Below are 27,679 nucleotides of genomic sequence, written 5' to 3' on the forward strand. Positions count from 1 at the left end.
GTGCGCGTCTCTGCACCTCGCTCCGGTGCGCGTCTCTCCGGCGCGCGTCTCTGCACCTCGCTCCGGCGCGCGTCTCTGCACCTCGCTCCGGTGCGCGTCTCTGCACCTCACTCCAGCGGGCCTCCGGCCGTCAGTTCCCAAACCTCTCCCGCTGCTTCTCTTTCACCCGCTCCGTCCGGCTCCCTCCAAGATCGGCCTTCCCATGTCCGGTGTGTCTCCCCAACCAAACCTTCCCATGTCCGGTGTGTCTCCCCAACCAAACCTTCCCATGTCCGGTGTGTCTCCCCAACCAAACAGCTGCCTTTTTAATCAGCGTCCCAGTCGGCACGCTGCTTGGTTGATTGGGAACACCTGTGCCGTTGCTGTGGGCGTGTCCAGGTGTGAGTGGCAATGTGGCCTCCAAACAAAAACATGCAATACACAAAATTGAAAACAAGCAAACGAGTTCAAAAATAAAGAACATCAAAAATTTGAAAACATGCAACAACTTAACAAAAAGGCCACATTACCACAGTTGCAGTATAATAATCAGGTTGATGTGCCAAACCTGTAAATACAGTTAATCAGTTGTCATGAGTTGCATAAGATAGTGCTTTCAGCCCATAAGATTAGATAATATATTTAAAGCAATAGTACTCACACATGAATGCCTGAAGAGCTTCTTCAATGGTGGGACGTTCTTCGAGTGATCTACTCAGCATCCGGGAAATCATATCTCTTTGGCTGCTCCATCTTTCCTCACAGTGAAGATTGAAATTGCCATTTTTGACATTTTCATATATCCCAAAGGCATTCTTGTAGTATGGTGTTGTTTGTTGAAAGGGATGTTGACCATCTGTGAGGATGTAATGCATCAAGCATCCAGCGATCTAAAATGTAACAAATTACATTAAAACAATGCTCTTTCACAGTTGTAGTCATAAGCTTTTAATAGTAACTCTTGACAATTAACTAGCCAAATCAGAATGAAAAATAACAATAATAAATAATAACAATAATAATAATAAAAGAATCATGATATGCAGTTTAATTAGTATTTTCAAGGTCAACATACTTGGACTTCTGACTCTTTCTTGTACTTGTGCTCTTGAGCTTGCTCGTAACTCAACCAGGACAAAGTTACAGATATTTGTGAAGAAGTGGTGAATTTTGTTGGATCTAGTTTTCCGCTTGCCCCAAAGTCTCCAATATACAATTTATTGTTTACACCTGTAGACAAATAAAATATAATTTGTCATATAATTATCATGACATAAATGTACAGTACAGTTTGCCCATTAACCTTAACTTACCAAACAAGATGTTTTGAGGCTTCAAATCTCTGTGCAAAATTCTGTGTGAGTGGAGTTCCTGAAGTCCCAGCAATAACTCCTTGCAGATTCCCAGTCTCCACTGCTCAGTCAGGTTTTGTCTCTCAGGAAAATCTTTATTTTCAATAAGGTCTCTGAGATTATACTCACAAAGAGGGGAGACAAAATAAGCAAAGCACGAGTCTTCCAACACTTCAAGGGGCTGCAACAAATGTTTCACCATTAATTTTTCTGAACATAGTAATTTTGCCATTTCCATTTCTTTGTTGGCAACATGTTTAACAACTCGTTTCACTGCCACATGGCAGTTGCCAAAGAGTCCTGGAAAGACTTCTGCCCCATTGCATCCATCTGCAATCTTAGTTTTTGGATTGAAGAGAAGACCATCGATTTTCGTCACGTCAGGGTCAGACTCGAGATTTTCTAGTGAGCTCTTCCATCGGGATTCCTTTAATATTGAGGAGGGGGGGGGGGGAGATCTCAATTAGATAATAGAAAACCAATCAAATACACAGAACAAGCACACTATAACCTGGACTTAGTAGGAAAATGTTTAGAATTTCTTCACTCAATGTAGCTGAACAAAGAAACTTCCATGCATCTTTACCTTCTTTTCCGTCTGCTCATTGCAAGAGGATGCAGCAGTCTTCTAAAAAAAAAATTGAATTACAGGATTAAATTTATTAATTATACACAATTATGACAAAGGTTTGTTTAACCATTGACAGTATTTTAAAAATCTACTTTGCATTTAGAGTTTTAAGATGTTTAAAGAAATTTGTGGAGGTTTGCATAGCACATGTACAACATAGTAAAAATCAAAGATGAAGATATAATCTCTAAGATTCATGGTATTTGGAAAAACATGCCGTGAAAAAAATAGAAATTTATGTAATTAAAAGTTACATACCTGTCGCCATTTGCACGCATCATCCCCATAGTTAAAGGAATAGTACACCCAAAACATGATTAGCCTTCATTTTCTACTCACCTCCATGCTGAACAACACTCCGGAGTACTTTTTTGATATCTCAAATGCATCTGGAGATCTGGGAGGCTTCTTGCTGTCTGCTGACATTCAAATAATGGAGGTCCATGGCGCCCGAGACAGAAAGGTCCATAAAAGTCCACAAAAACGTGTCAATATTCCTCCATACTGCTCGTCCAATGTAATCCAAGTGTCCTGAGTGGGTAGCATCCAGAATTTACTCGAAACGAAGTCATTTAGAATGTTTTTAGAGCATAAACAGTAGTGTATAGGATTTCCTAATAGCGCCCCCATGACCAAACCGGAAGAAAGTGCGCATTCAGCGTCTGGTCTGCCGATAATGCAAGCGTAGAAGAAGAAATGTGCTGTTTACCTGTGCAAAGAAAGAAACAACGAAAGAAAAATGTCTGAGGACTTCAGTGTTGAGGAAGAGCATGAGTTCTTTGCCGAGCTGAATGCGCTGGTTTGGTCTGCCGGCTTCCGTAGAATCGTGAGCGCGCATGGGGGCGCTATTAGGAAATCCTATACACTACTGTTTAGGCTCTAAAACGTTCTAAATGACTTCGTTTCGAGTAAATTCTGGATGCTACCCACTCAGGACACTTGGATTACATTGGACGAGCAGTATGGAGGAATATTGACAAGTTTTTGTGGACTTTTGTGGACCTTTCTGTCTCGGGCGCCATAGACCTCCATTATTTGAATGTCAGCAGACAGCAAGAAGCCTCCCAGATCTCCAGATGCATTTGAGATATCAAAAAAGTACTCCAGAGTTTTGTTCAGCATGGGGGTGAGTAGAAAATGAAGGCTAATCATGTTTTGGGTGTACTATTCCTTTAAATACAACTTCTTCTCCTGCCAGTATTTTTCTGATAGCAAATGCACACAGATGTGGTCTTTTTTGCTCGTCCAATACCTGGTTGGTCACAAAGTCACAAAAACAAATTAATTTTTTTCAATGAAACAGTTAATAAATTAATAAATAGTGACTTCTGGCTGTGATACTTACGATTTTAACTTTGCTGTTTGGTTTGATGTTATCATCATTCATGAATCTTCCAAGTCTTGCTGTATCTTTACTACCATCAACGCTAAAAAAACAAATGGACAAAATTACAATTACACCTGGGCTTAGATTCATAGTTTGGAGGTTCATGCAATTTTACTTACCAGTAGCTTTTTCCTTGAAATTTGTAAAAAAACAAAAATGCTGCATCTACTTCTGAATACTCATTAAGCAGGTTCTCTCCTTCAAAGCCAGTGATGTGTGTTCCAACATATTCCAGCAGGAATTGTTGTGGCTCAATGTCTTCAGTAGCAAAAACTCCATAACCTGATAAACATAAGGAATGAATTTAGCTTTCCATATGCATTTCACATGAAAGCAAGTAAATATTTTCAAACAATGTTGAACTGGCTAAACCTTACATAAAAAAAAAAAAAAAACATAATGAAGATTATATGCACAGACTGCAGCAATATGCAGTTCAGTGTTGTAACACAAATGGAGTCCTTTAAAATTTAACCTACTTGAGGGTTTTGAAAAGAAAATGTGGTACCGAAAAAGTTATATTCTCAAGCAAAACATACCTTTGTCTTTGTTAATAAATGTCTTCTGAAATATGGCTTTGTCCTGATCTGAAGAGATGAAGTACAAGGCTTCCTTCTCAGGAGAAAGTCTTTTGGTCCTCATTTTTTCTGTGGAAAAAAAAAGCATATTATAAAATGTTAACTATTTTGGGAAAAAATTTTTTTCCCAAAATCACTCGTTTAAAACAAAAGAAAATAAAAAAACATGGAACAAAGGATGAAAATCCCCAAAAAAATTAAAAAAAAAAAGGTGGGAACTTACCCGTTTTTAAAAACAAAAAAAGAGTAAAAAGAAAATCTCAAGGTTGGGTTTTCCCTTTCCTTCCCAGAATTTTTTAAAAAATGCCTCAACCCCCTTCCAAAATCACCAAAACTGGTTAAGGGGTTGGACGGCCCCACGGGACCCAGGTTATATAAAACCCAAAATGTGTTGTTTGGGTTTCATTTTCATCTACAAAGCTTTGTTTGGTCCCCCGCCCCCCAATTACGGGGGGAAAATGGGGGCCCGTTTGGCCCAAATTTGTCTTTAAATTTTTCAAAGTTTTTGGGGCCCGGGTGTCGTTCTATACAAAACCCAAAAGGGGGGGCCCCTTTATTTGCATTACCAAAATTTTGGGGGGCCCCACTTGGGGTTTTTATTAAAAAACACAGGGGTCCCCCTGTTTGGGCTTTGTAGATCCCCTCTTAGATAGGAAGGAGGACCCTACACATTTCCCGGATGGGTTGGGTACAGCAGACAAAGAACCCCAAATTTCAGGGATTTTCCCTTTTAATTTATCCATTTCCCCCTTGCACCCGGGAAAAAAAGTATTTACCCGTTTTGACTTAAATTTGAATTAAATTCATTCACAACCTTTTTTTAATTGATGCTTAGTGTGAATATTCAGTATTCATGTTTAATATTACACTTCTGCATTTGTTTTGCAAGATTTTCTGTCCAGAAAAAGACTTTTCCCCAAAAAAGGCCCCCCCAGCACTTGTTAGAACTAGAGAAACCAGTTTTTTATTGAGGAATTTGGGGTTTCAAAAACAAACAAAGGCCCTTTAGGCCCGGGGACCCTTCCCCCACCACCGAGGAGCTGAAACAGGTTTCGGGGTGAAAGGGGGCCTCTTTTTTAAGGGTACCAGAAGGAAAAAGATTCAAAGGGGGAAAAAAAAGCCATGCCCACGTTTTCCCTTCATAGAGCCATTCAAAAATTGGGAACAATTTTGATCATTTTTGATTCTGGTTTAACTTTTCCCTTTTTCCCCCTTTAATTTTGTCCAATTTCACTCAGCGGCAAAGCTTACAAACCACAACATGGGAAAAAAGGGGAACATCTTACATGTTATAGGGGGGGAGATCTGCATTGGGGTTTTCTAGTAAATTTAAACTTATGGGTTTTCCCAAAATTTAATCATCTTTTTTGCTATCGGTACAAATTTAGCGTTTCAATCTAGAAAGTGTTGCAAATATCTTAGGGAAAATTTAAAACAAATCTTGAAAACCCGCAAATGCCCGCCAAGTTAAAAAAAAAAATATTTCAAGCCCTTTTGGAAGCAATGGTATAAAAAAAAATCCTTTAAGCGCCCGTATTTAAATTCTACAGGGCGGTTCCCCCGTTCACCCCAAAAAAAAACTAATTTGAAAATATTTCTATATTTTAAAAAAATTTAAAAATTTAAATAAGTTTATTTTTTTAAAGTTATTTTTTGGAAGTGGGCAACCTAAACCTTTTGGTTTTCATGTCTTTTGACGGGGTTTTTTAAATGTTTCCCGCTGTAGCTCTGGCTAGGAAGCTCATAGAAATATGAAATATAGCTTAAAACATTCCTTAAAGCTTCCCCCTTTTTTTCATTTGAATTTTCGGTTGGGGAAATGAAACGGGGGGCCCGCGGTTCCGAAGTTTCGGGCGAAAGTTCCCACCACCGTTTTTAGGCCCTGTGCAAAATTTTTGCTACTGGCTCCCAAAAAGGCATAAGTTTTTTCTGCTGTAGCTCTGGTAGGATCCCCAAAATTTGGGGAAAAAGGGTTTTTCCCCTTCAAAAGGGGAAAAAACCTTTTTTTTAAAGGGTTTTTTTGCCCGCTATTTTTTTAAAGCCTCTTTGGGAAGGAAATTTAAAGCAATTCCATCTCTTCCCTTTTGTATTTGGGCTGTAGGGGGGTTTTTTTTTTTTTTTTTTTTTTTATAAATCACTGTGTCATACTATATAAAAATTATTTTAAAATATGTTTACTATAATTTAAATAAAATGTAAAATATTTTATATATTGTATAAATTTTATAAATTATATTTATATATGTATATTATAAAATAAGGATTTTATAAATATATAAATTATGTAATAATATAATGTAGTAATAATTTTATATATGTTTTGTAAAATTTAAAAAAAAAGGGGTATATATAAAATACTATATTGTAAAAAATATATGTATATATTTTTCAAAAATGTATATATTTTATTTTTATTTTATAAAAATTTATATATATAAATATATTTATTATATAAAAAATTTTATTTATATTTTATATATATAAAATTATATTATAAAATTATAAATTATTTTATTATGTTTTATATGTATAAAAAATAAAATGTATTTTATGTAAAATAAAATATATTTTTTATGGGGTTTTATATATTTTGTATTATTTTGTATATATATATATATAATAAAAATTTTAAAAATAAAAGTATATTATATGTTATTTTAAAATGTTTATAATAAATTTAATTTTATATTATATTTAAAAGTATTTTATATATTTGTATAAAATTATTATATTTTATATATACATATATGTAAAATTTTTATAATTAAATTAAAATCTTTATATATTATTTATAATATATGTAATTTTGGGATATTTTTTTTATTAAAATGTATATAAATTTTAAAATATATATGTAACTAAATTATATATATTTTATAAATATAAAACATATTTGTAAAAATTTTTAATATGTATAATATAAATATGAAAAATATTTAAATATTTTAAAAATAAATGTTTAAAAAATGGGATATTGTGTTATATATTTTAAAAATTTAATATGTTTTATATATTGTTATATCTTTTAAAATTTTTATATATAAATTTTTAAAAAATATATTTTATATATTTATATGAAAGTATATTAAAAAATATTTTTGTTTTGTTTTAATATATATATTTGTAATTTTAAAATAAAAATATATAACTTAATATATGTATATAAAAAAATATTTTATTTGTATGGGATTTTATGTATATATGTAATTTATATATATGTTTATTAAATTTTATATAATATATGTATTATATAATGTATATATGTATAAAATGGGATATATATATATTTTGTATATATGTTTTAAAAAGGGGTTTTATTGTATAAAATTTGGTTTTATATGTATATATGTTAAAAAATAATATAAAGTATATAAGGTATAAAGTATTATTATCTTTTTATTATGTATTAAAATATTTTGTATATAAAATATTGTATATATAAAATTTTAAAATATAAAAAATGTTTTATAAAAAATATATAAAAATATCTATTAAAATATATATATTTAATAATATGGAAGTTTTTTTTATAATTATGTGTATAGGGTTTTAATAATATATATTAATTTTGATAAAATATATATATATATATTATATGTAAATTAATATGTAAATATATATATATGTGTATAAAATTATATATGGAAAATATATATTATATATATGTATAAAATGTGTATTTAAAATAAATTTATATATATATATATATTTGTAAAACTTTTAAATATGGGTTTTTATATGTATATATTTTATTTTATATATATATATATATGTATAATTTTGTATATTATGTTTTATATATCTTTAATTTTGTTATATATTTAATATATTTTAAAATATAGTTTTATATTTATTTATAATTTTAAAATTTTATAAAAAAGTAATATAAATTTTTATTAAAATTTTTAAAAAATTATGTTTATATATTTTATCCTTTTTTATTTATTTGTTATATATAATATTTGTATTTTGTATGGTTTTTATTAAGGGATTCTTTTTGTATTTTTGTTGGGCATTAAAATTTTAAATAATGAAAGATAATAACCCTGTAATTTTAAAATTAAAAAGGTTAATTTTAGGTTTTTTGTTTTTTGGGGGAATTTTTGAAAGAATTATTAAAGGGGGAAAATTTCCCGGGTTTTTTAAAACCTTTTTAAACCCTTTTCTGTGGGGTCCAAGGGTGAAAATCGAATGATTTGAAAACCAAAATTTTGACAATTTTTGGGCCCGTCTCTTTCCTTTTTTTGGCTCATTTGAATCCACCTCTGGCTTGCTTTCAGAAATTTCTTCCATAAGCATTGGGCCGATAATGTCCCTTTAAAAAACCTTTAAAAAGTTCTTTTTTTTAAAATTTTGCCCCCTCCCCCCGGGTCTCCCGCGCTGTTCAATACCCCTTCCAAAAAAAGTTTCGTGAAGAAAAAACCGGGTTCCCCGTAAATGTTTTTATTTAAGCATTTTGTAAAACCCCTTTGAGTTCCCGTTTTGGAAAAATTAAAATTCCCCTGGGCCCCCGGGAAAAAAGAAAAGAGGCCTATTTAAAACAGTTTGTATCTTTTCCCCTTCACTGGGGTTACTGACGTCGAGAAATTTAAGGGGAAACCCCCCTTTCGAAATTCCCTTTTCAGAGTTTTTTTTAAAGTGTTTTAACCAAAACGTTTGCACCCAACGAGCTCGAAACTTTCAGAAAAAAGGGTTAAAATGTTTTAAAAAACCGAACTTCTCCTTTAAAGTTTTTTTAAAGAAAACATGTATTTTTAAATTTGTATTCCCTCCTTAGAGCTAATATTCAATTTCCCAAATGAAAAACCCAAAAAGGTGCCAAACCCCGGGGTCTGGGGCCCGGTTTTCCGGGGGTTTTCCCTTGGGCAGGGGGTCGCTGCGGGGCCCGGGGTGGCCCGCCGGGCTGGGAAAATTTTGCCCCTCCCCAAAGGGGGATGGAGGGAGGGGCGGGGTAGCAAATCTGGGGGGGAAAATGGCTGGGTTGAAATTTGTTAGAGGGGAAAAGGGGGGCTCTGGTTGAGGGTTTGTGAGGGCCATGTGGGCCCCCCAAAAACCCGGGGAAAGGGGTTTTTCTGGGCGGGGGTCCAGGTGCGAGGTGGGGGGGGGAGGGGGGATGTGTTTTCCCCCGGCTTTCCGGGGGTGGGGGGGCCCCTGGGGTCTGGATCCCCGGGGCCCATGGCCCCGGATTTTACTTTCCCGGGGGCTGGCTTGTCGGGGAGAGCCCAAGGCTTTTCCCCCGGCTCCCGGGGTTTGGCCCCCCCGGGCAAATTTTTCGGGGGGCTGAGGGACTTCCCCAAGGGGGTGTCTTCTTCCCACCTAGGTGGGGGTCGGATTTTTGGGTTGGCCCCTTCCCCCGGGGTCGGGGCCTTTTTTTTTTCCCGTCGCTGGACTCAGTGCTCTCGGCTCTTCACAACCACTATTGATTATTTTTTCTTTGGATAAACTTAACACACACAACTGCCTCTCACAAACAACTACAGGTGCTTGGTTCCAGGTACTTAGAGATTCACTTCCATATAGAAAGCCCATATTCTTATCTTCAGGTAACAGAGTACATGTCAGACTAAATAACACTACATATTCTTCAGCGATAGTATCTAGGTGTTACTTTATTGTATATCTTGTACCATGTCCGTTGGTTGCGCTGTTCTTTTTACATCTCTTTGCAGGTCATGAAGCAGACTGAAAATGTTTTATCATAATCTCCTTTTTATCTCCTCTTCCTTTCATCTTTTTTCCTTTTTTTCAGTTTTGCCTTTCCTGTTCTGCTTACATTGCAGTCTCCATATACATGTAATCTGTAAAACTCCCTACATAATTATAATAAAGCAATTTATATGCATAAAACAAGCTGAAGACTATGGCCATAGCCCTACTGCTCCAGTTGTGAAAGTAAAATGTGTTCTTTTTGGGCTCTTTTTGGCATCAAAACAATTATTCTTATTGCCACATTGCCAGACAGGACACTATAAAAAACGGGCCTTTACTCTGTAACTTTACCAATTTCATGAGCTTAATCTCCATTAAGAAAATATCAATATTAACACTCTTCACAACACATTGGTTCTCGGTTAGATGAATATTGTCCGACGGGAGCTGAATGAACTTTCTGCCCTGTTAAAAGAAAAAAAAAGAACATTTATTACTACAGCTGGAATTGAAAGCCAGTGCTTTTGATTCACACCTTATTCAGTTTATCTGTGTTATTACTTCTGTCAAACCAAAAGTATGAACCTTGCTGCAGCTAAATTTAATTTTAAAAAAAAATACAGAAGCAACCTCTTATATTTACTACTGCAACATAATTTGTTCTACTTTGTTTCCTTGTAAAGACTGTGGTTGTTTAAGAAAACTGAGGGGCCCCTTATTACAGCCTGTGGTTTTAATGTGTCTCCTCTAACTGATGTAAAAATTACTCTCCTTGTTGCTTTAAATGAAAATATGTGTTAGCTGTTGTGTTACATTTAACACATTGCTAAAATTATATGAATGCAAGTGTATCACAGCACTGTTGAGGCAAGTTAAATAAGCCACCACTATCATCAATGCAATAAAAAAGTACCTGTCATCTTGTTCTCAGCCGAAGCATACGTGTCTTGGTCTGGTTGGTTAGCAGTTTTTCCACCTAACACTTTGAAGACACAAAAATTGAATCTCTTTAAAAAGGTTTAGACAATTGCAAAGACAACACACGAAAAATTGATATTTTATTTTACTTGGTTTGTTGACAATATAGATTATCAAAAAAGGTTGAGTTAATTTAATCTACATAAATGTGTGTTTTCAATCATTTTTATCTTATTGAAAGCAAATAAATCTATTAATGTTTTTTAAAGTGACAGAGAATATGTGCAAGCCATAAAGAAATAGTGAGGTGGTTTAGCGGTACCTTTGCATGTCATGAGAAAGATCAGCCCAATCAAAAGGAAGAGGAAAACCAATGTGCGCGAAAGTAAGCTCATTACAGGGGTCAGATACTGAGTCTCCTCAATCACAAAAGAACCTGAAAAAAGTACATAGTTCAGCAACTGCAAATAATTTCAAATTAGCCATTTTGAATCAGATGATTTACACATTGAAAAAGTTTTGAGTCAAAATTATACAGTAAGTATTTGGCACTCTGAGCCCTGCAGTAGATGTTGGTGCTAAATGTAGTTGATCTATTTAGGCTAGAGATGTCTGCCCACCATCTCAGTCTGACACTGGTGATGGAACTAATGCTGGAGAAAGAGGAAGGCCATCTTTGCTCCTGTTCATGCATATCTATCAAAAGTAAGTGCTATGTTTCCTGCCGAGGTATGTGCGCCAAAGACAAAGTCATTTTATCAATAAATTTCTCCTAATTGTCTTTTCTCTTGGTCTGAGTTTTTCCAGATTGAAATGTTGAACAGTTTTTAATCACAAAGATTATTCTGTTTCACCTTGCATGATATAAAAGGCTTCAAGGGGGCTCTAGCTGAAGATCCTTTGTGTTCTATAAGGCCATAAATCTACAATTATTAAAATATTGAAAACTTAAATTTCTTAGGCAAATTTCATCCAAAAGATCAAGCAATGTTTAGGAATCTCATGAAGGCTTTTATTTTAGCCAAATAATATCCCATCAGTTTTGTATCAAACTTACCTTCTTCACTTGGTTTGACGACAGCCAGCCAGCTTTCAGGAGATTCTACTTGTAGAGTCCTTCATCAGCCTTGGAGACCTTGGAAATTGACATACCACTTTTATAGAAGGTTTCAAGGTGTTTGCCATTTTTGTAAAAATCGCTAATGTGTGTCCTCTCTCCATTCTTAGTAATACAATGAAGTGTTATTTCAGATCCTTCCTTCACTGGTTGAGCAGGAATATTCAGGATCACTGGACCAGCTGTGGGAATGGAGAACAGTTTAAACATGTTATACTCCTGTTTATGACAGATTTGGACCTTGGCTAAAATAATTAACATGTTTATTTTTATAACTGTCACAGCCCTTCTAAACAATTATTGATGAAAATTTTTTTATAAATAAAAGAGACCAACGTAAATGCAGTGCACTGTCAGGCAACTACTCCTGACAGATTTTTTTTTATTTTCTCATAAGTTATTAATTTATCATGAAAGTGAAAAGATGTTCAAATATATAAATATATATAAATCATAGCATATTGCAATATTATATGCATATTGTAAAAACAAAATCTAAAATATAATCTTTTATTATTTAAAAACTTAAAGAAATCATTCCATACTCAAACCTGTAACAGCAATCTTGAGAGAATAGCTTTTTATTCCCCAATCATTTTCACACCAGTATTCTCTACTGTGAGATTCAGATATAAGATCGAATTTGCAGGATGGAGCTGGGATGCTGCAGTCTTCAGACTCATTTGTGGGAATAATTTTGTTAAGTTTTCTCATAACTCTCCATGCATCCACGTTTCCAATATTTCCTTAATTTTATTGAACTAAACAAATGGCAGTCAAGTTTTGGATACTGTATGTTCATGGATACATATCAATGAAAACATTTCATTTATGTATATGTTAAATATACATAACATACTGAAAGTTGTGCAATAAAATTGTTCACATACAACCAGAAAATGGAGTCCAGTATTGATGGTTGGTATTAATCATGTTACCAGGTACTTAAAAATAACTTTAAACAAAAACAAATCTGATATAACGCAGTTTATTGACTTAAAAGTACTAGGATTGCTCATATTTGACAAACTGTGTTCCCAAAAATTACACAGTGCCACCTGGTGGTAGTTGGTGATGGACACGTCCCGACATGGTGCCAAAAACCTGACAGATTTTTGTTTTCTAAATTTGATTAATTTTTATATTAAAATATTTCATGTTCCAATGTCCCTAAAAAAAAATCCAAAACTAAAACCAAACCTTTAGCTCATTTAGAAAGTTGGGTCCTCACGTGTAACCACCTGGTCACACGCAAAAAAAGTCCTCACGTTTCGGGAAATACAAGTAGGCCTATGTGTATACACACGTGTATACAAGCACACACACACATATATATATATATATATATATATATATACACCGTATATATATATATATATACACCGTGTATATATATATATATATATACACCGTATATATATATATATATATATATATACACTCGCATGGCATAGCCTTCATTTTTAAGAACAAGAATAGACTGTCGAGTTTCATATGAAAGTTCTTTTTGTGGACATTGTGAGTGTTTAATAGACCCCACAAATGTGATGCTCCATAAACTCATTCTGCTCAAATGAAGGTCAGTATGGCTGTGGCTGGCTGCCGGACTCGTCCCCGCAGCTCCTGGAGGCTTCGGCATTACGGTGGCTGAGGGACTTCCTCGGGGCCGTCTCTCCTCCTCCTAGGTGGGGGTCGGATTTCTTTGGTTGGCCCCTCCTTGGCCTCTTCACTCTAGGGGTCCCTTTGGGAGTCTGGGTTTTGGGTCTCCCAGCGCTGGACTCTTCAGCTCTTCACGACCACTATTGAGTATTTTTTCTTTGGATAAACTTTACACGCACAAGTGCACTTTCATAAACAACTACAGGTGCTTGGTTCCATGTACTTAGAGATTGACGTCCATATAGAAAGCCCAAATTCTTATCTTGACGTAACACAGAGTGCATGTCAGACTAAATAATACTACATATACTTTAGTGATAGTATCTAGGTGTTAGTTTATTGCATGCCTCGTACCATATCTGTTGGTTGTGCTGTTCTTTTTACATCTCTTTGCAGGTGATGAAGCAAACTGAAAATGTTTTTATCGTTATCTCCCTTTTATCTTTCTTTCATCTTCTCTCCTTTTTTCACTTTTGCCTTTCCTGTTCTACCTACATTGCAGTGTCCATATAATCTGTAAAACTCCCTACATATTTATAATAAAGCAATTTATATGCATAAAACAAGCGGAAGACTATGGCCATAGCCCTACTGCTCCAGTTGTAAAAGTAAAATCTGTTGGGCTCTTTTTGGCATCAAGACAATTATTCTTATTGTCACATTGCCAGACATGACACTGTAAAAAAAAAAAAAAAAAAAAAAAAATCTGTGAATCTGGATGTGTTTTTACCCACTATCAGGCGCAGCTCGAAGTGTGCACAGTCCACTAAAGTATGTAGGTAACTTTACCAATTTCATGAGCTTAATCTCCATTAAGAAAAGATCAATATTAACACTCTTCACAACACATTGGTCCTCGGTTAGATGAATATTGTCCGACGGGAACTGAATGAACTTTCTGCCCTGTTAAAAGAAAAAAAAAAGAACATTTACTACTTACTACAGCTGGAATTGAAAGCCAGTGCTTTTGATTCACACCTTATTCAGTATATATGTGTTATTACTTCTGTCAAACCAAAAGTATGAACCTTGGTCCAGCTAAATTTTTTTGATAAAAAAAATGACAGAAGCAACCTCATATTTACTACTGAAACAACATAATTTTTTATACTTTGTTTCCTTGTAAAGACATTGGTTGTTTAAGGAAGAAAAGAGAGGGGCCCCTTATAACAGCCTGTGGTTTTACTGTGTCTCCTCTAACTGGCGATGTAAAAATTACTCTCCTTGTTCCTTTAAATGAATATATCTGAAAATATGTGTTAGCTGTTGTTACATTGCTAAAATTATATAAATGCAAGTGTATCACAGCACTGTTGAGGCAAGTTAAATAAGCCACCACTATCATCAATGCAATAAAAAAGTACCTCACATCTTGTTCTCAGCCGAAGCATACGAGTCTTGGTCTGGTTGGTTAGCAGTTTTTCCACCTAACACTTTGAAGAAACAAGAAATGAAACTCCTTAAACAATGTTTAGACATTTGCAAAGACAACACACAAAAAACTGACATTTTGTTTTACTTGGTTTGTTGACAATATAGGATTATTATCAAAATAGGTTTGAGTTCATTTTATCTACATAAATGTGTGTTTTCAATCCTTTTTTTTCTTATTGAAAATAAACAGATCTATTAATGTATTTTCCACTGAACAAAAGCCATGAATAAATAGTGAGGTGGTTTAGGGGTACCTTTCCATCTCATGAGAAAGATCAGCCCAATCACAAGGAAGAGGAAAACCAATGTGCGCAAAAGTAAGCTCATTACAGGGGTCAGATACTGAGTCTCCTCAATCACAAAAGAACCTGAAAAAAAGTACATAGTTCAGCACCTGCAAATAATTTCAAATTAGCTATTTTGAATCAAACTATCTTAGCGCTCTCAGATTTTGGTAAATATTTTGTCCAAAACACATTTGAGTCTGAAGACTCACATTGAAAAAAAAAAGTTTTGATTCAAAATTATACAGTAAGTATTTGGCGCTCTGACCCCAGCAGTAGATGTTGGTGCTAAATATAGTTGATCTATTTAGGCTAGAGATGTCTCCCCACCATTCCAGAGTCTGACACTGGTGATGGGAGGAAGGCCATAAGGAGGCCGGTGGAAAGAAGGTGGTTATGGGGCAGAGGGTTGCAGTTCAACTGGAATGTGAGGACGTGCTGCTGGAGATTTAAATACAATCTTGAACAATGACTTGCTGAGGCAATGGTGAGGAATTGTGCTGCTGGAGCAAAAGTGTATGAAAAGCCAAATTTGGGGAACATGAGTCTTGGTTAAATCTATGACTAGGCTTAATAACAGCTGTATGTTAAACAGCTAAATGTTAGCATATAAATTGAACTCTAAAATCCCTCAGAAGATATAAAACATGATTTAGGGCAGTTCTCAAGTTCAATTAATTGTGGCTGTGCCAATTTTAGATGCTCTATCTCCCTAACATGTAGCTCAACTGAATAAATATAAATTCTGTTAAGTTTTGTTTCTTTAACCAGCAACAGTTGAAAAAAAAAAAAGGAATTTAAAAGAAGTTTCTGCGAAGTCGTTGACGTGTATGCAGATTTTACCATCCGTGGCAAGCATGTAGATAAGTGGAAAATTCTTCTTTAACAGAAAAAAGCCTCAAACAAAACCAGGCTCATTGTGAATGGCCGTCTGCTTCAACAAACTGGGGTTTAAGAAGACAGAGCAGATGCATAAAAGCAACATTGAAGCAGTAATCCAGAAATACTTTTTAAGTATAGAAAGGTAATCTAGCTCCATAAGGCATAAGCTTGAAAGCTCAAAAACAAAATGCATCTGGTTATTTAATAATATAATAAATTTACTTTGGTAACTTGCCCTTACTTCAGTCACCATAGTGTTCCTCCAAAAGGCCTCAGAATGCCCCCCCCCCCCCCCCTTTTTTTTTTTTACAACTGTTGTAATGTACGGTAGTAGACTCCTATGTATGCATTTATTTTACATACTTGCTTAATTTAGCATATAATATCTTGTTTCTTTAATATTTATAGCTAGTTCCACGATTTTACACATTGCTGGCCGTGCTCCGGCCAGTTCATTTTCCCTTGCAAGGATCAGTAAATACTGCGTGAGTTAAGCCCAGCAATCTCTTATTGCTAAATAAACTAAAGTTTCTTCTGCTGGACCTTTTGGAGATGTTAAACAATTTTTAAACAAAGATTAATCTGTTTCACCTTGCATGCTATGAAGACTTTAAGATGACATCAAGTCTGTTTTCTAAAGCTTCTAAAGCTCTAGCTGAAGATCCTTTGTGTTCTATAAGGCCATACATCTACAAATATTCTTGGACAATCGTATCCAAAAGATCAAGCAATGTTTAGGAATCTTATGAAGGCTTTTATTTTAGCCAAATAATATACCATCAGTTTTGTATCAAACATACCTTCTTCGCTTGGTTTGACAACAGCCAGCCAGCTTTCAGGAGATTCTCCTGCACTGGAAATGCTGCACTTGTAGAGTCCTTCATCAGCCTTGGAGACCTTGGAAATGGACATACCGCTTTCATAGAAGGTTTCGAGGTATTTGCCATTTTTGTAAAAATCACCAATGTGTGTCCTCTCTCCATTCTTAGTAATACAATGAAGTGTTATTTCAGATCCTTCCTTCACTGGTTCAGCAGGAATATTCAGGATCACTGGACCAGCTGTGGGAATGGAGGACAGATTTGGACCTTGGCTAAAACAATCATGTTTATTTTTATAATTTTCACAGCCCTTATAAACTCTTAATTATTGATGAAAAAAATAGACTAAGGTAAATGCAGTGCACTGTCAGGCAACTACTTCTCCAGAGATTCTTTTTAAAAATCTTTTCATAAGTTATTAATTTATTATTAAAGTAAAAATAGTTCAAAATGTGATTTTTCCCTAATTTACTATGTAAAAAAAACATAGCATATTGTAATAATGTGTACTGCAAAAACAAATCTAAAATATTTTTTTTTTCTAATTATAAAACTTAAAGAAATCATTCCATACTCAAACCTGTAACAGCAATCTTGAGAGAATGGCCTTTTATTCCCCAATCATTTTCACACCAGTATTCTCCACTGTGTATTTCAGATATTAGATTGAATGTGCACGATGGAGCTGTGATGCTGCAGTCTTCAGACTCATTTGTTGAAATACTTTTCAGTTTTCTCATAACTCTCCATGCATCCATGTCTTTGTCTCCACCACAATTAACACAGACAGACTCATACTCAAAAAATTGAAGCCTGTCTGGAGTGATAACAGGAAAGGCTGTAATGATCAAACAAAAACATTTTTAAAATACAATAAAGAGTCTTAATCTCAAACAAGTAAACTTGCTTTTGAACAGCTTATAAGGACAGTTCAAGTTACACATTTGGTTATGAAAAGCAATGGATTTCTACTGGAGTTTTTTTTAAAGACATTTTAGAATAATTAGAAGTAATGATTATATACACGCCAACAATGTTAGAAAAATAAATAATATCAATAAATGTTCCTAACTCACCAGGTATCTGAATAGTGTTATGCAAAGGATGTTGGGTTGACTGCAAGACTGCAGAGACACAAGGAAAAACTTTACATGTAAAGTAAAGTGTCTGCATTATTCACTGTAAATTGGTAAAGGCTTTAATGAGGCATAGAATGATAAAGACTATTTTCTAAAGAAGTGACTCTCGCTAAAGCATGAATATCCTTCAATGTTCTATAAGGCCATACATCTACAAATATTACAATTTTTAAAACTTTCAATTCTGGGTCCAAATTCATCCAATTTAATCATCAAAAAGCTCCAGGATTGTTTAGAAATCTTTTCTGTAGGCTTTTATTTTAATCAAATATTATCCCATCAGTTTTGTATCAAACATACCTTCTTCTTCGCTTGGTTTGACAACAGCCAGCCAGCTTTCAGGAGATTCTCCTGCAGTGGAAATGCTGCACTTGTAGAGTCCTTCATCTGCCTTAGAGACCTTGGAGAGGTTCATAACACTTTTATAGTAGGTTTTAATGTATATGCCGTCTTTGTAAAAATCACTTATGCGTGTCTTCTCTGCGTTCTTTGCAATACAATGAAGAGCCACATCGGACCCTTCCCTCACTGGCTGAACAGAAATATTCAGGATAACTTGACCAGCTGTGGGAATGGAGAACAGTTTAAACATCTTATACTCGTGTTTATGATGAATTTTCACCACTTCTTGAAATTTCACATCCCTTCTGAGTGCCAGATATTTAAATGGCTATCAAGTCTCCCGTTTTGGCTAGTAAAATACTGTATTTTACCGCTTTCCCAACGTCCTCCCATCTTAGCATTATACATTTCCTCTATTATGATATTCTAAAATAAAATTAAAAAACATTTATGTTCCTCTACAAATGGAACTGTCACTAGCACCATGTGTCAAATTTTTTTCACCTTATTATACTTTCAACTTGTGGATAAATGTTATATATATATATATATATATATATATATATATATATATATATATATATATATATAATCTATTTTTTTGTGTGCACATCTACAAAATGTTATGGATACTGGAGCTTGACTGTGGTAGTTTGGTAGATAAGTTTGCAGTGGTATGTACACTGTAAAAAGTCTAAAAGACCATTTTCTTTTGGTCCAAATTTTTAAATGTTTTAAAGACAACATTTCATACTCAAACCTGTAACAGAAATAATGACTGAGCGGCTTCTCAGTCCATCATCATTTTCACACCAGTATTCTCCACTGTGTTTTTCAAAGCTCGTATCAATAGTGCAGGATGGAGCTGGGATGCTGCATTCTTTAGGCACATTTGTTGGACTCATTTTTTTAAGTTTTCTCATTACTCTCCATACATCCATACCTGCTCCTCCACCACAATTTAAAAAGACAGACTCATACTCAAAGAACTGAAGTCTGTCTGGAGTGATAATGGGAAAAGCTGCAATGACAAAAGAATAAATTCTTAAATTAATGAAATAAAATTAGAATTTTGATCGGCAACAAGCAAACATGCTTTTCAGCAGCTCTAAAGTGCAGTTGAAGCTACCCATTTGATTATGATTAGCAATATGTTTTTTTTTAGATTTTCTCTAAAGCAATTTTAATTCATTGGGGGATCATTATTAAAGGCATTAAAAACATAATGTTGGAGAAATAAATAATTTCAACAGAAGGTCCTAACTCACCAGGTATCTGAATAGTGTAACTCAAAACATGTTCGGTTGACAGCATGACAGCCGTGACTGTAGAGCGAAGCATAAGCAAAAGCTTTACATGAAAACTCAGTAAGTGCAATTCAGAAAAAAAATAAAATAAAACAAGTACAGCTAAGAAAACAAAACCCTGCTCGTTATTCCTGTACTCACAGATTTGGAGGCAGAGAGCTCTGAGATCCATGACTGGTTCTATATTATGACTGTCTATTGTCTCACATTTATAGCTAGGGTGGTAACAAGCTTAGAACTTCCTCTTCCTGCTTGAACTATAATTCAGTTCAGTAAAAAAACAGAGTTTTTATTGTAAAACCTTATCATATTGCTGTAAGATCTAATGTTTTAAAAGTATGTGTAGCTTATCCAAGCACAGAAATATCTAGGCTCTTGATAAGATCTTGTAACAAAACCAGATATTTGTGGTAATAAGTTCAATAGTTGATCAGTCTTTTTATATCAATGCAACTTAAGTATAGCGAACCAAAACTGATTTTATTAAAACTAGAGGCAGGAATGAATATATATAACACACAAATGAAACCTTCTGCTTTAATGACTTACTGGTACATTTCTAATCAGATTGTTTATCAGATTATACAGTACACTACTCAAAAAAAATTAAAGGGACACTTTGTAATCAGAGTATAGCATCAAGTTAATTAAACTTCTGGGATATTGATTTGGTCAGGTAAGTAGCAGAGGGGGTTAATCAGTTTCAGCTGCTTTGGTGTTAATGAAATTAACAACAGGTGCACTAGAGGGGCAACAACGAGACAACCATCAAAACAGGAATGGTTTTACAGGTGGAGGCCACTGACATTTTTTCCCCTCCTAATCTTTTAAGACTATTTTTCACCAGTTTTGCATTTGGCTAGGGTCACTGTCACTACTGTTGAGGCTCTACCTGGACCCTACTGAGGTTGCACTTAAAACTAGATAGAGGGATAACGTTGGACCCACAGGAGTAAAAGAGCAGACTGTCACCTGGTTTTCCAGAAGTGGACTTGAACGGATCATGTGGAGGTATCCCCTTGATCAGTATGACTCAGATAATCCTTCCAGGGATGTAGAAGGCCCAGGCTTAACCAGTGTTTCAGGAAGGCATCCTACCAAAGAACACAGACAAAGCAAGCTTAGGCTCAGAGAGACAAGGCTAAGGTTAGACTCTGCTAATTTCAGTATGGCTAAAGTACTTAATACTGGCAAACACTCTGCCGTCGAGGTAGTGACAGCCCGCTGCTCAAACACTCCTCTGGTAATGACCCAACGAGGACAGGGCACCATCTGGTGGTGGAGAGAAAAAAAACCCCAAAACAACCCACACAAACTGGAATCCTAACAGGTATTTATTATAGTACCTTATTTAGCTCTTTATATACATTTTAGCGACTACTTAGAGCCACTGTGAAGAGTTAAATAGCCTTATGTGGCCCTGTAGATGCGAGTCGCAGACGCCTACAGCATAACATTTTTACATTGGAAGCAGTGATTGGTTTATTTTCAAACTGATATTGGCGAAAGTGTTATCTGCAGTATGATTGGTGACCTGTTTGGAATTCAAAGCTATTGGTCCATAGGTTAGAGCATATCAGCTGTTTCAGCTGTGTTTCGTTGTCTGAACTGTAGAGGCTCTGATTGAGCTTCTTGCTTTATTAAAACTTTCACTTTTTAGACCAAAAAGCAGAGTTCACTAAGGACATTTGCATTTTTCTCTAAAACAGTGGATTATCCATTAAAGGACTTCATTTCTTTCGAGGTAAAAGTTTGTTTTTTGTTTTTGTATTGACATATTTCGAGGCACAGGCTAATTGCTGGAGATTGCAATTAGCTTGTTCCTCATAGCATTAGTTTTGTAGATGGGATATTTTCTGTGTTTGTTGGAGAATAAAGGCTTTTAAATGCAGGAAGGGGGTGGCCTGTCTACTTGTATATTGTGCTGATAACTTGAAAGCTGGCATAATAGACATAAGGTTAACGTCTTGATGTAAAAAAAATGACTTAACATTTTTTTAAGCCCCATTTACACTACCCTTTGAAAACTGATTCATGCTGAGCTTGGATCAGTACACCATACCAAGTTCTGTTTCATAAGACCATTTACACACCACGGTGGAATGGGTCCTCGCCTCCTATTGACAATGTACGGTATGACTGTTCTCTAACTTAAACAAATTAACATGCAGCGCCCGTAACATTCAGGAGTTTGCAGAGTCAGGGGAAGAAGGCAGACTTTGGTGAATTTAGTTGACAGAGTCGGCTTTTGGGAAGTGGATACGACAAACAATAGCCTAATCAGGGAGCAGGAAAAAAAAGACGTTGAAGTTCATCACACTGCTAAGCAGAATTATCACTGGAAATCGTGTGGCAGGGTATGGAAGCTTTTATGATTACAGATGCTGACTGTAAGGAGATAACGCGGTCTGCCAATGCGCTCTGTTATCTCAGAACCATGTCAGAATCTTCTGATGAACTAGTACCATGTTAGCGTGGTGTGTTTGCATCTGACACAGTCCAATGTGATAGATTAATTGGTTAGAATCTATGCGCACTCCAGATGTTAATGGAGCATAGTTGGCTGTGTCAATGCCTGAGGGAAAATATCCCTAAAGCAAAAAAACTGTTCACAAAACTCAACCAGACATATCGAACAAATGAATTACTGCTTCTTTCAGATTAGAACAGTGTGGCAAAGAACTTATATCAACAAAAAAAGTGTTTACTACAGAAAATCCCACCCAAATAACAGCATCATTCACAAGCCCATATCTACTTGTGAAACAAATTACGGGCATACACCTATAGCAGTAATGTTACGTGAAATTGGAACTGTTCCAAGTGTACAGGAAAAAAAAAAATAAAAATCAGAGTGCACTGAGTTTATGGTGTCAACTCCAGCCCCCATGTGACATTGTGACACCTTTCACTGTTATTCTCTTGTCTTTACATTATTTCTTTGTGTTGTTCTGAATAGTGTGTTGATATACTGATTTAATAAAAACAAAGAACGTGTTTCACTCTTCTTTAGCATATTAAAAAAATATGCAGGCTGTTCAATGTCACTGCGAGAACTAAATATAATATTCAGGTATTCGATCTGATGAGAAACACCGTAGCAGTAAGTCATTAAAGCAGGGGGTAAGTGATTAAAATGTGAAACGCACCTACACTGTGTGCAGAATTATTAGTCAAATGAGTATTTTAACCACATGTCGTACTCCAAGCTGTATAGGCTTGATAGCCATCTTTCAATTAAGTAAACCAGAGCTGCGTCTCAATATTTTGGAGGCCCAGCCTACCTAGCCTCCGTAGGATCCTCAGCCATTGTTAAATGGGACGGTCTAGCCTTTGGAGCACTTCCTGGTTATGACACAACATCATCACGTCTACACAAAGCCCGGGAAAAACAGCGGCATTAAAAATTTAGAAATTTAACAGAAGAATCAACCGAAATACGGAAATGGACATTTTTATTTTATTTTATTTACTTGCTGTTGGAGGAGGAGAGTCGGATTCAGCGGCAGCAAAACCGGCGACAGATTTTTTTGAGACTGGCAGAGTGCAGTGGAGAGGTAACATTTACCTGCTATTATTTTCCCCCACTAGGGTCTGCTAATGATCATAATATACTAGTTATTAATCAAACGCTTGTCAGCAGATTGAGGAATATTAAATATTACATTTTAGATTTATTTTTAAGACTTGGTATAAGCTTATGTTTGTAACTTTAGTAATTTGAATTGAATAGTTAAATGTGTACAAACCCTGTAAATAACTGACTTAAATCACTACTTTCACTATCACTAATGTGTTGAGAAGCCAAACTGTAATTTTGAGAAATAAATCATTATTCGTCTAAATTGTTATCCACTTACTGCCTGATTTTATTTGCATTTATATAACAAAAAAATAATACAGGAAAAATAAATATAAAAAAGAAAAAAAAAAGCTTAATAGTGGATCTAGACGAAGTAAAATAAGTAAAGACCAGAATTGTTTGGTCACAAATTAGGAACACTGGGCGTTAAGGGGTTAACATTCACTAGAATTATCAGCTAAAATGAAATGGCTTTCATCTCTCTATCCAGACAAGGCCGATGTACTGCCGCATCAATCTTAATGTTTCTGTTCTCCAAATATTCTTCAGTAATCATGACACAAGACCAGATTTTCGGCTGAGCAGTTTCTGGCTGTGCTGCTGGAGCTTCTCTGCCAGGAAAGAAGACAAGAATGGGGGGCTACAATAGAGACCTTGGTCTAAGTCCTATTGCAGTTGAAATTGTTTGTATAAGTATATATATATATATATATAAATATAGATGTGTATATATAAATATATATGTATATATATATATATATATATATATATATACAGGTGCTGGTCATAAAATTAGAATATCATGAAAAAGTAGATTGATTTCAGTAATTCCATTTAAAAAGTGAAACTTGTATATTATAATTATACATTACATACAAACTCATATATTTCAGATGTTTATTTTGTTTAATTTTGATGATTACAAATGACAACAAATGAAAATCTCAAATTCATCATATCAGAAAATTAGAATATTGTGAAAAGGTTCAAAATTGATGGCCCCTGGTGCCACACTCTAATCAGCTAATTAACTCAAACCACCTGCAAAAGCCTTTAAATGGTCTTTCAGTCTAGTTCTATAGGCTACACAATCATGGGGAAGACTGCTGACTTGACAGTTGTCCAAAAGACGACCATCGACACCTTGCACAAGGAGGGCAAGACACAAAAGGTCATCGCTAAAGAGGCTGGCTGTTCACAGAGCTCAGTGTCCAAGCACATTAATAGAGAGGCGAAGGGAAGGAAAAGATGTGGTCGAAAAAAGTGTACAAGCAAGAGAGATAACCGCACCCTGGAGAGGATTGTGAAACAAAACCCATTCAAAAATGTGGGGGAGATTCACAAAGAGTGGACTGCAGCTGGAGTGAGTGCTTCAAGAACCACCACACACAGACGTATGAAAGACATGGGTTTCTGCTGTCGCATTCCTTGTGTCAAGCCACTCTTGAACCACAGACAGCGTCAGAAGCGTCTTGCCTGGGCTAAAGAGAAACAGGACTGGACTGCTGGTGAGTGGTCCAAAGTCATGTTCTCTGATGAAAGTAAATTTTGCATTTCCTTTGGAAATCAAGGTCCCAGAGTCTGGAGGAAAAGAAGAGAGGCACTTCATCCACGTTGCTTGAAGTCCAGTGTAAAGTTTCCACAGTCAGTGATGGTTTGGGGTGCCATGTCATCTGCTGGTGTTGGTCCATTGTGTTTTCTGAGGTCCAGGGTCAACGCAGCCACATACCAGGAAGTTTTAGAGCACTTCATGCTTCCTGCAGCTGACCAACTTTTTGGAGATGCAGATTTCATTTTCCAACAGGACTTGGCACCTGCACACAGTGCCAAAGCTACCAGTACCTGGTTGAAGGACCATGGTATCCCTGTTCTTAATTGGCCAGCAAACTCTCCTGACCTTAACCCCATAGAAAATCTATGGGGTATTGTGAAGAAGAAGATGCAATACACCAGACCCAACAATTCAGAAGAGCTAAAAGCCACTATTAGAGCAACCTGGGCTATCATAACACCTGAGCAGTGCCACAGACTGATCGACTCCATGCCACGCCGCATTGCTGCAGTAATACAGGCCAAAGGAGGCCCAACTAAATACTGAGTGCTGTACATGCTCATACTTTTCATGTTCATACTTTTCAGTTGGCCAACATTTCTATAAATCCTTTGTTTTTATTGGTCTTCAGTAATATTCTAATTTTCTGATATGATGACTTTGAGATTTTCATTTGTTGTCATTTATCAACTTCATTTATCAACTTCCACCATTAGGTAAGGCTAAACCGCTGTGCGTGTTTGAGGAAGGCGAGCTGGATCTCTGGAAGGACAACTTTCAAATGGTTGAACTTACAGAGATTATGCGGCAGAAAGACGATCGGGTCTTTGCTGAGCTGCTGAACAGAATCAGAGTCAAGCAAAGGGACCATCGTCTGAGCGACCAGGATAGATCCCTGCTCGCTCAGGCAGTCTGCGACCCGCAGGACTGTCCTGTGGATGTTCTCCACATTTTTGCCACAAATAAACAGGTTGATCGCCACAATTCGGCCACAGTTGCTGCCCTCTGCTCTGATGCCATTGACGTCAAGGCAGAGGATTATAAGAAATGTCCACGCACAGGAGTAATGAAATCTGTGGGTCCATTGAAGGGGAAAAAAAGAGACTTACCAGATAACATCCAAGCAGCAACGGATGTCCGCGTCATGATTGTTAGAAATCTGGACGTGGAGGACGGTATGGTAAATGGGACATTTGGCACAATCAAACACATTGTTAAAAATGAGAGTGTGTTTCCCAGCACAGTCAGGCTCATCGGGCTTAAGCTTGACAATCCAACTGCGGGTCAGAGGTTCCGCCAAAAGATTTTGGGGCCCTCGGATGATCTGGTCTACGTTGAACGGTCCGAGGAGAGCCTGAGAACTTATGCTACATTCACACCGGACGCAGCAAAATCGCGTCTGCTGCTTCCTTTTTGCTGCTTGTACCAGTGACGCATGGCTGAAGCAGCTTTGCTGCTCTGGCTGCGCGGTCGAAAAGTGGGTCTGATGCGCGTTGGGCAGAGCTACTCTATCCTGTCTTTACCTGGATCAATGGTGGATGAAATTTAGAGTCGCCTGGCTTATTTTAATAAATAAAGCTAGAGAATGCGCACATGTAGGGCGCGTCGTCGCCATATCTGGATTCACCAAATAATTCAGAGGCGTTCAGTTTGTCGAGAGTTTCACCATCTACTCCAGGAACTCAGAGCCGACGAGGGTCGCTTCCAGCGCTACCATCGTCTCACCCCAGCCCAGTTTGATGACCTGCTGTCCCGCATTGGTGCCCGCATCACCTTCCAGGACACAAACTACAAACGGTCAATTTCAGCTGAAGAGCGCCTGTCCATCTGTTTAAGGTTAGTGAGCATTATTAAAGAAGGCTCGTTATTATTTTATCGGTGCTGTAAAAAATAATTATTTAATTGCTGTGATAACAATATTTTAGTTAAAGTATAACATGCTCAAGGTATCTTTTTAAAAGCTCATATATATATATATATATATATATATATATATATATATATAAATAAAATATATGTGTGTGTGTAATTATCAGCATTTTCTTAAAATAAATGAGATATACTGTGTTTTTTTTTTCTCTTTATTTAAAGCTACAGTGTGTAATTTTCAGCGACATCTGACGTCCAGACTGCAGACCGCAGCAACATGAACATCTCCCTCCCACCGCTTCTCCCCCCGAACAGTACGGCAAGCGTTACGGGACAAAATGTCTTCCTTGACGTCCGCATCACCTACCTTCTCAAGTGATGAGGTTTGTTTACATAGATAATTTTACAGATAGTATTTCATTAGTCTGTGTAGGGTATAGATTTCAGTACCGTCTCAGTTCATCTCTCTCAACTTGCCGTAGTTACTTTCGAGTGGGCGATCTCGCAATCGCTAGTTTGTTGGCTCTGCGCTGCCGTAGCGCAAAGATGTCTGCCTCCATGGCTGCAAGACCCGCTCCTATGTAATTATAAATAACGAATTCTAAGGCAACGCAAATATTAAGGTTAAGAGGCTGAGCTCGTAGATGATGATAAATAACATAGTTATGTATAATATATTACATTTCTGACTGTATGTCCCTGTAATCATTACACACTGTAACTTTAATTCAAGTTTCTTGCAACCGGTGACTCATACAGGTCAATTGCCTGCAGCTTCCAGGTGGGTACTTCCACTGTCTCCATCATTGTCTTAGATGTTGTTACAGCCACCTGGAACTGCCTTGTGGGAGAGTTTATGGCTGTGCCTGGAGAAGATGAGTGGAGGTCCATTGCTGAGGATTTTTGGAGGTGGTGGAACTTCCCTCTCTGCTGTGGTGCTCTGGATGGAAAACACGTGAAGCTAAAAGCACCCCCCAACTCAGGTTATCTCTTTTTTTAACTACAAGGGAGACTACTCATTGGTCCATCTAGCCCTTGTTGATGCCCATTACAGGTTCCGGGTGATAGATGTTGGGGGTTATGGGAGAACAAGTGATGGTGGGATCTTGGCCAATTCCACGTTTGGCCAGGCTCTGCATAAGGGAACACTGAATTTTCCACCTGACCAGCACCTCCCCAGAGCTGACCACCGAGGA

General features: G+C 36.2%; 1 protein-coding gene across 1 annotated transcript; it reads right to left on the minus strand.

The window, feature by feature from the left end:
- Nucleotides 1–480: 480 nt before the first annotated feature.
- Nucleotides 481–3,991, minus strand: LOC119782498 (serine/threonine-protein kinase/endoribonuclease ire-1-like). Its single transcript, XM_038283497.1, has 10 exons — nucleotides 3,889–3,991; nucleotides 3,469–3,631; nucleotides 3,308–3,389; nucleotides 3,140–3,214; nucleotides 2,221–2,256; nucleotides 1,918–1,959; nucleotides 1,293–1,758; nucleotides 1,055–1,209; nucleotides 641–869; nucleotides 481–547 (listed from the first exon to the last, which is right to left on the minus strand). The coding sequence occupies exons 1-10, from the start codon at nucleotides 3,989–3,991 to the stop codon at nucleotides 489–491; spliced, it is 1,410 nt and encodes a 469-aa protein (XP_038139425.1). The 3' UTR covers nucleotides 481–488.
- Between the last annotated feature and the right edge of the window lie 23,688 nt (nucleotides 3,992–27,679).

The sequence above is a fragment of the Cyprinodon tularosa genome, unplaced genomic scaffold, assembly GCF_016077235.1.
Source record: "Cyprinodon tularosa strain WSP-4 unplaced genomic scaffold, ASM1607723v1 ctg1047, whole genome shotgun sequence".
Lineage (NCBI taxonomy): Eukaryota > Metazoa > Chordata > Actinopteri > Cyprinodontiformes > Cyprinodontidae > Cyprinodon > Cyprinodon tularosa.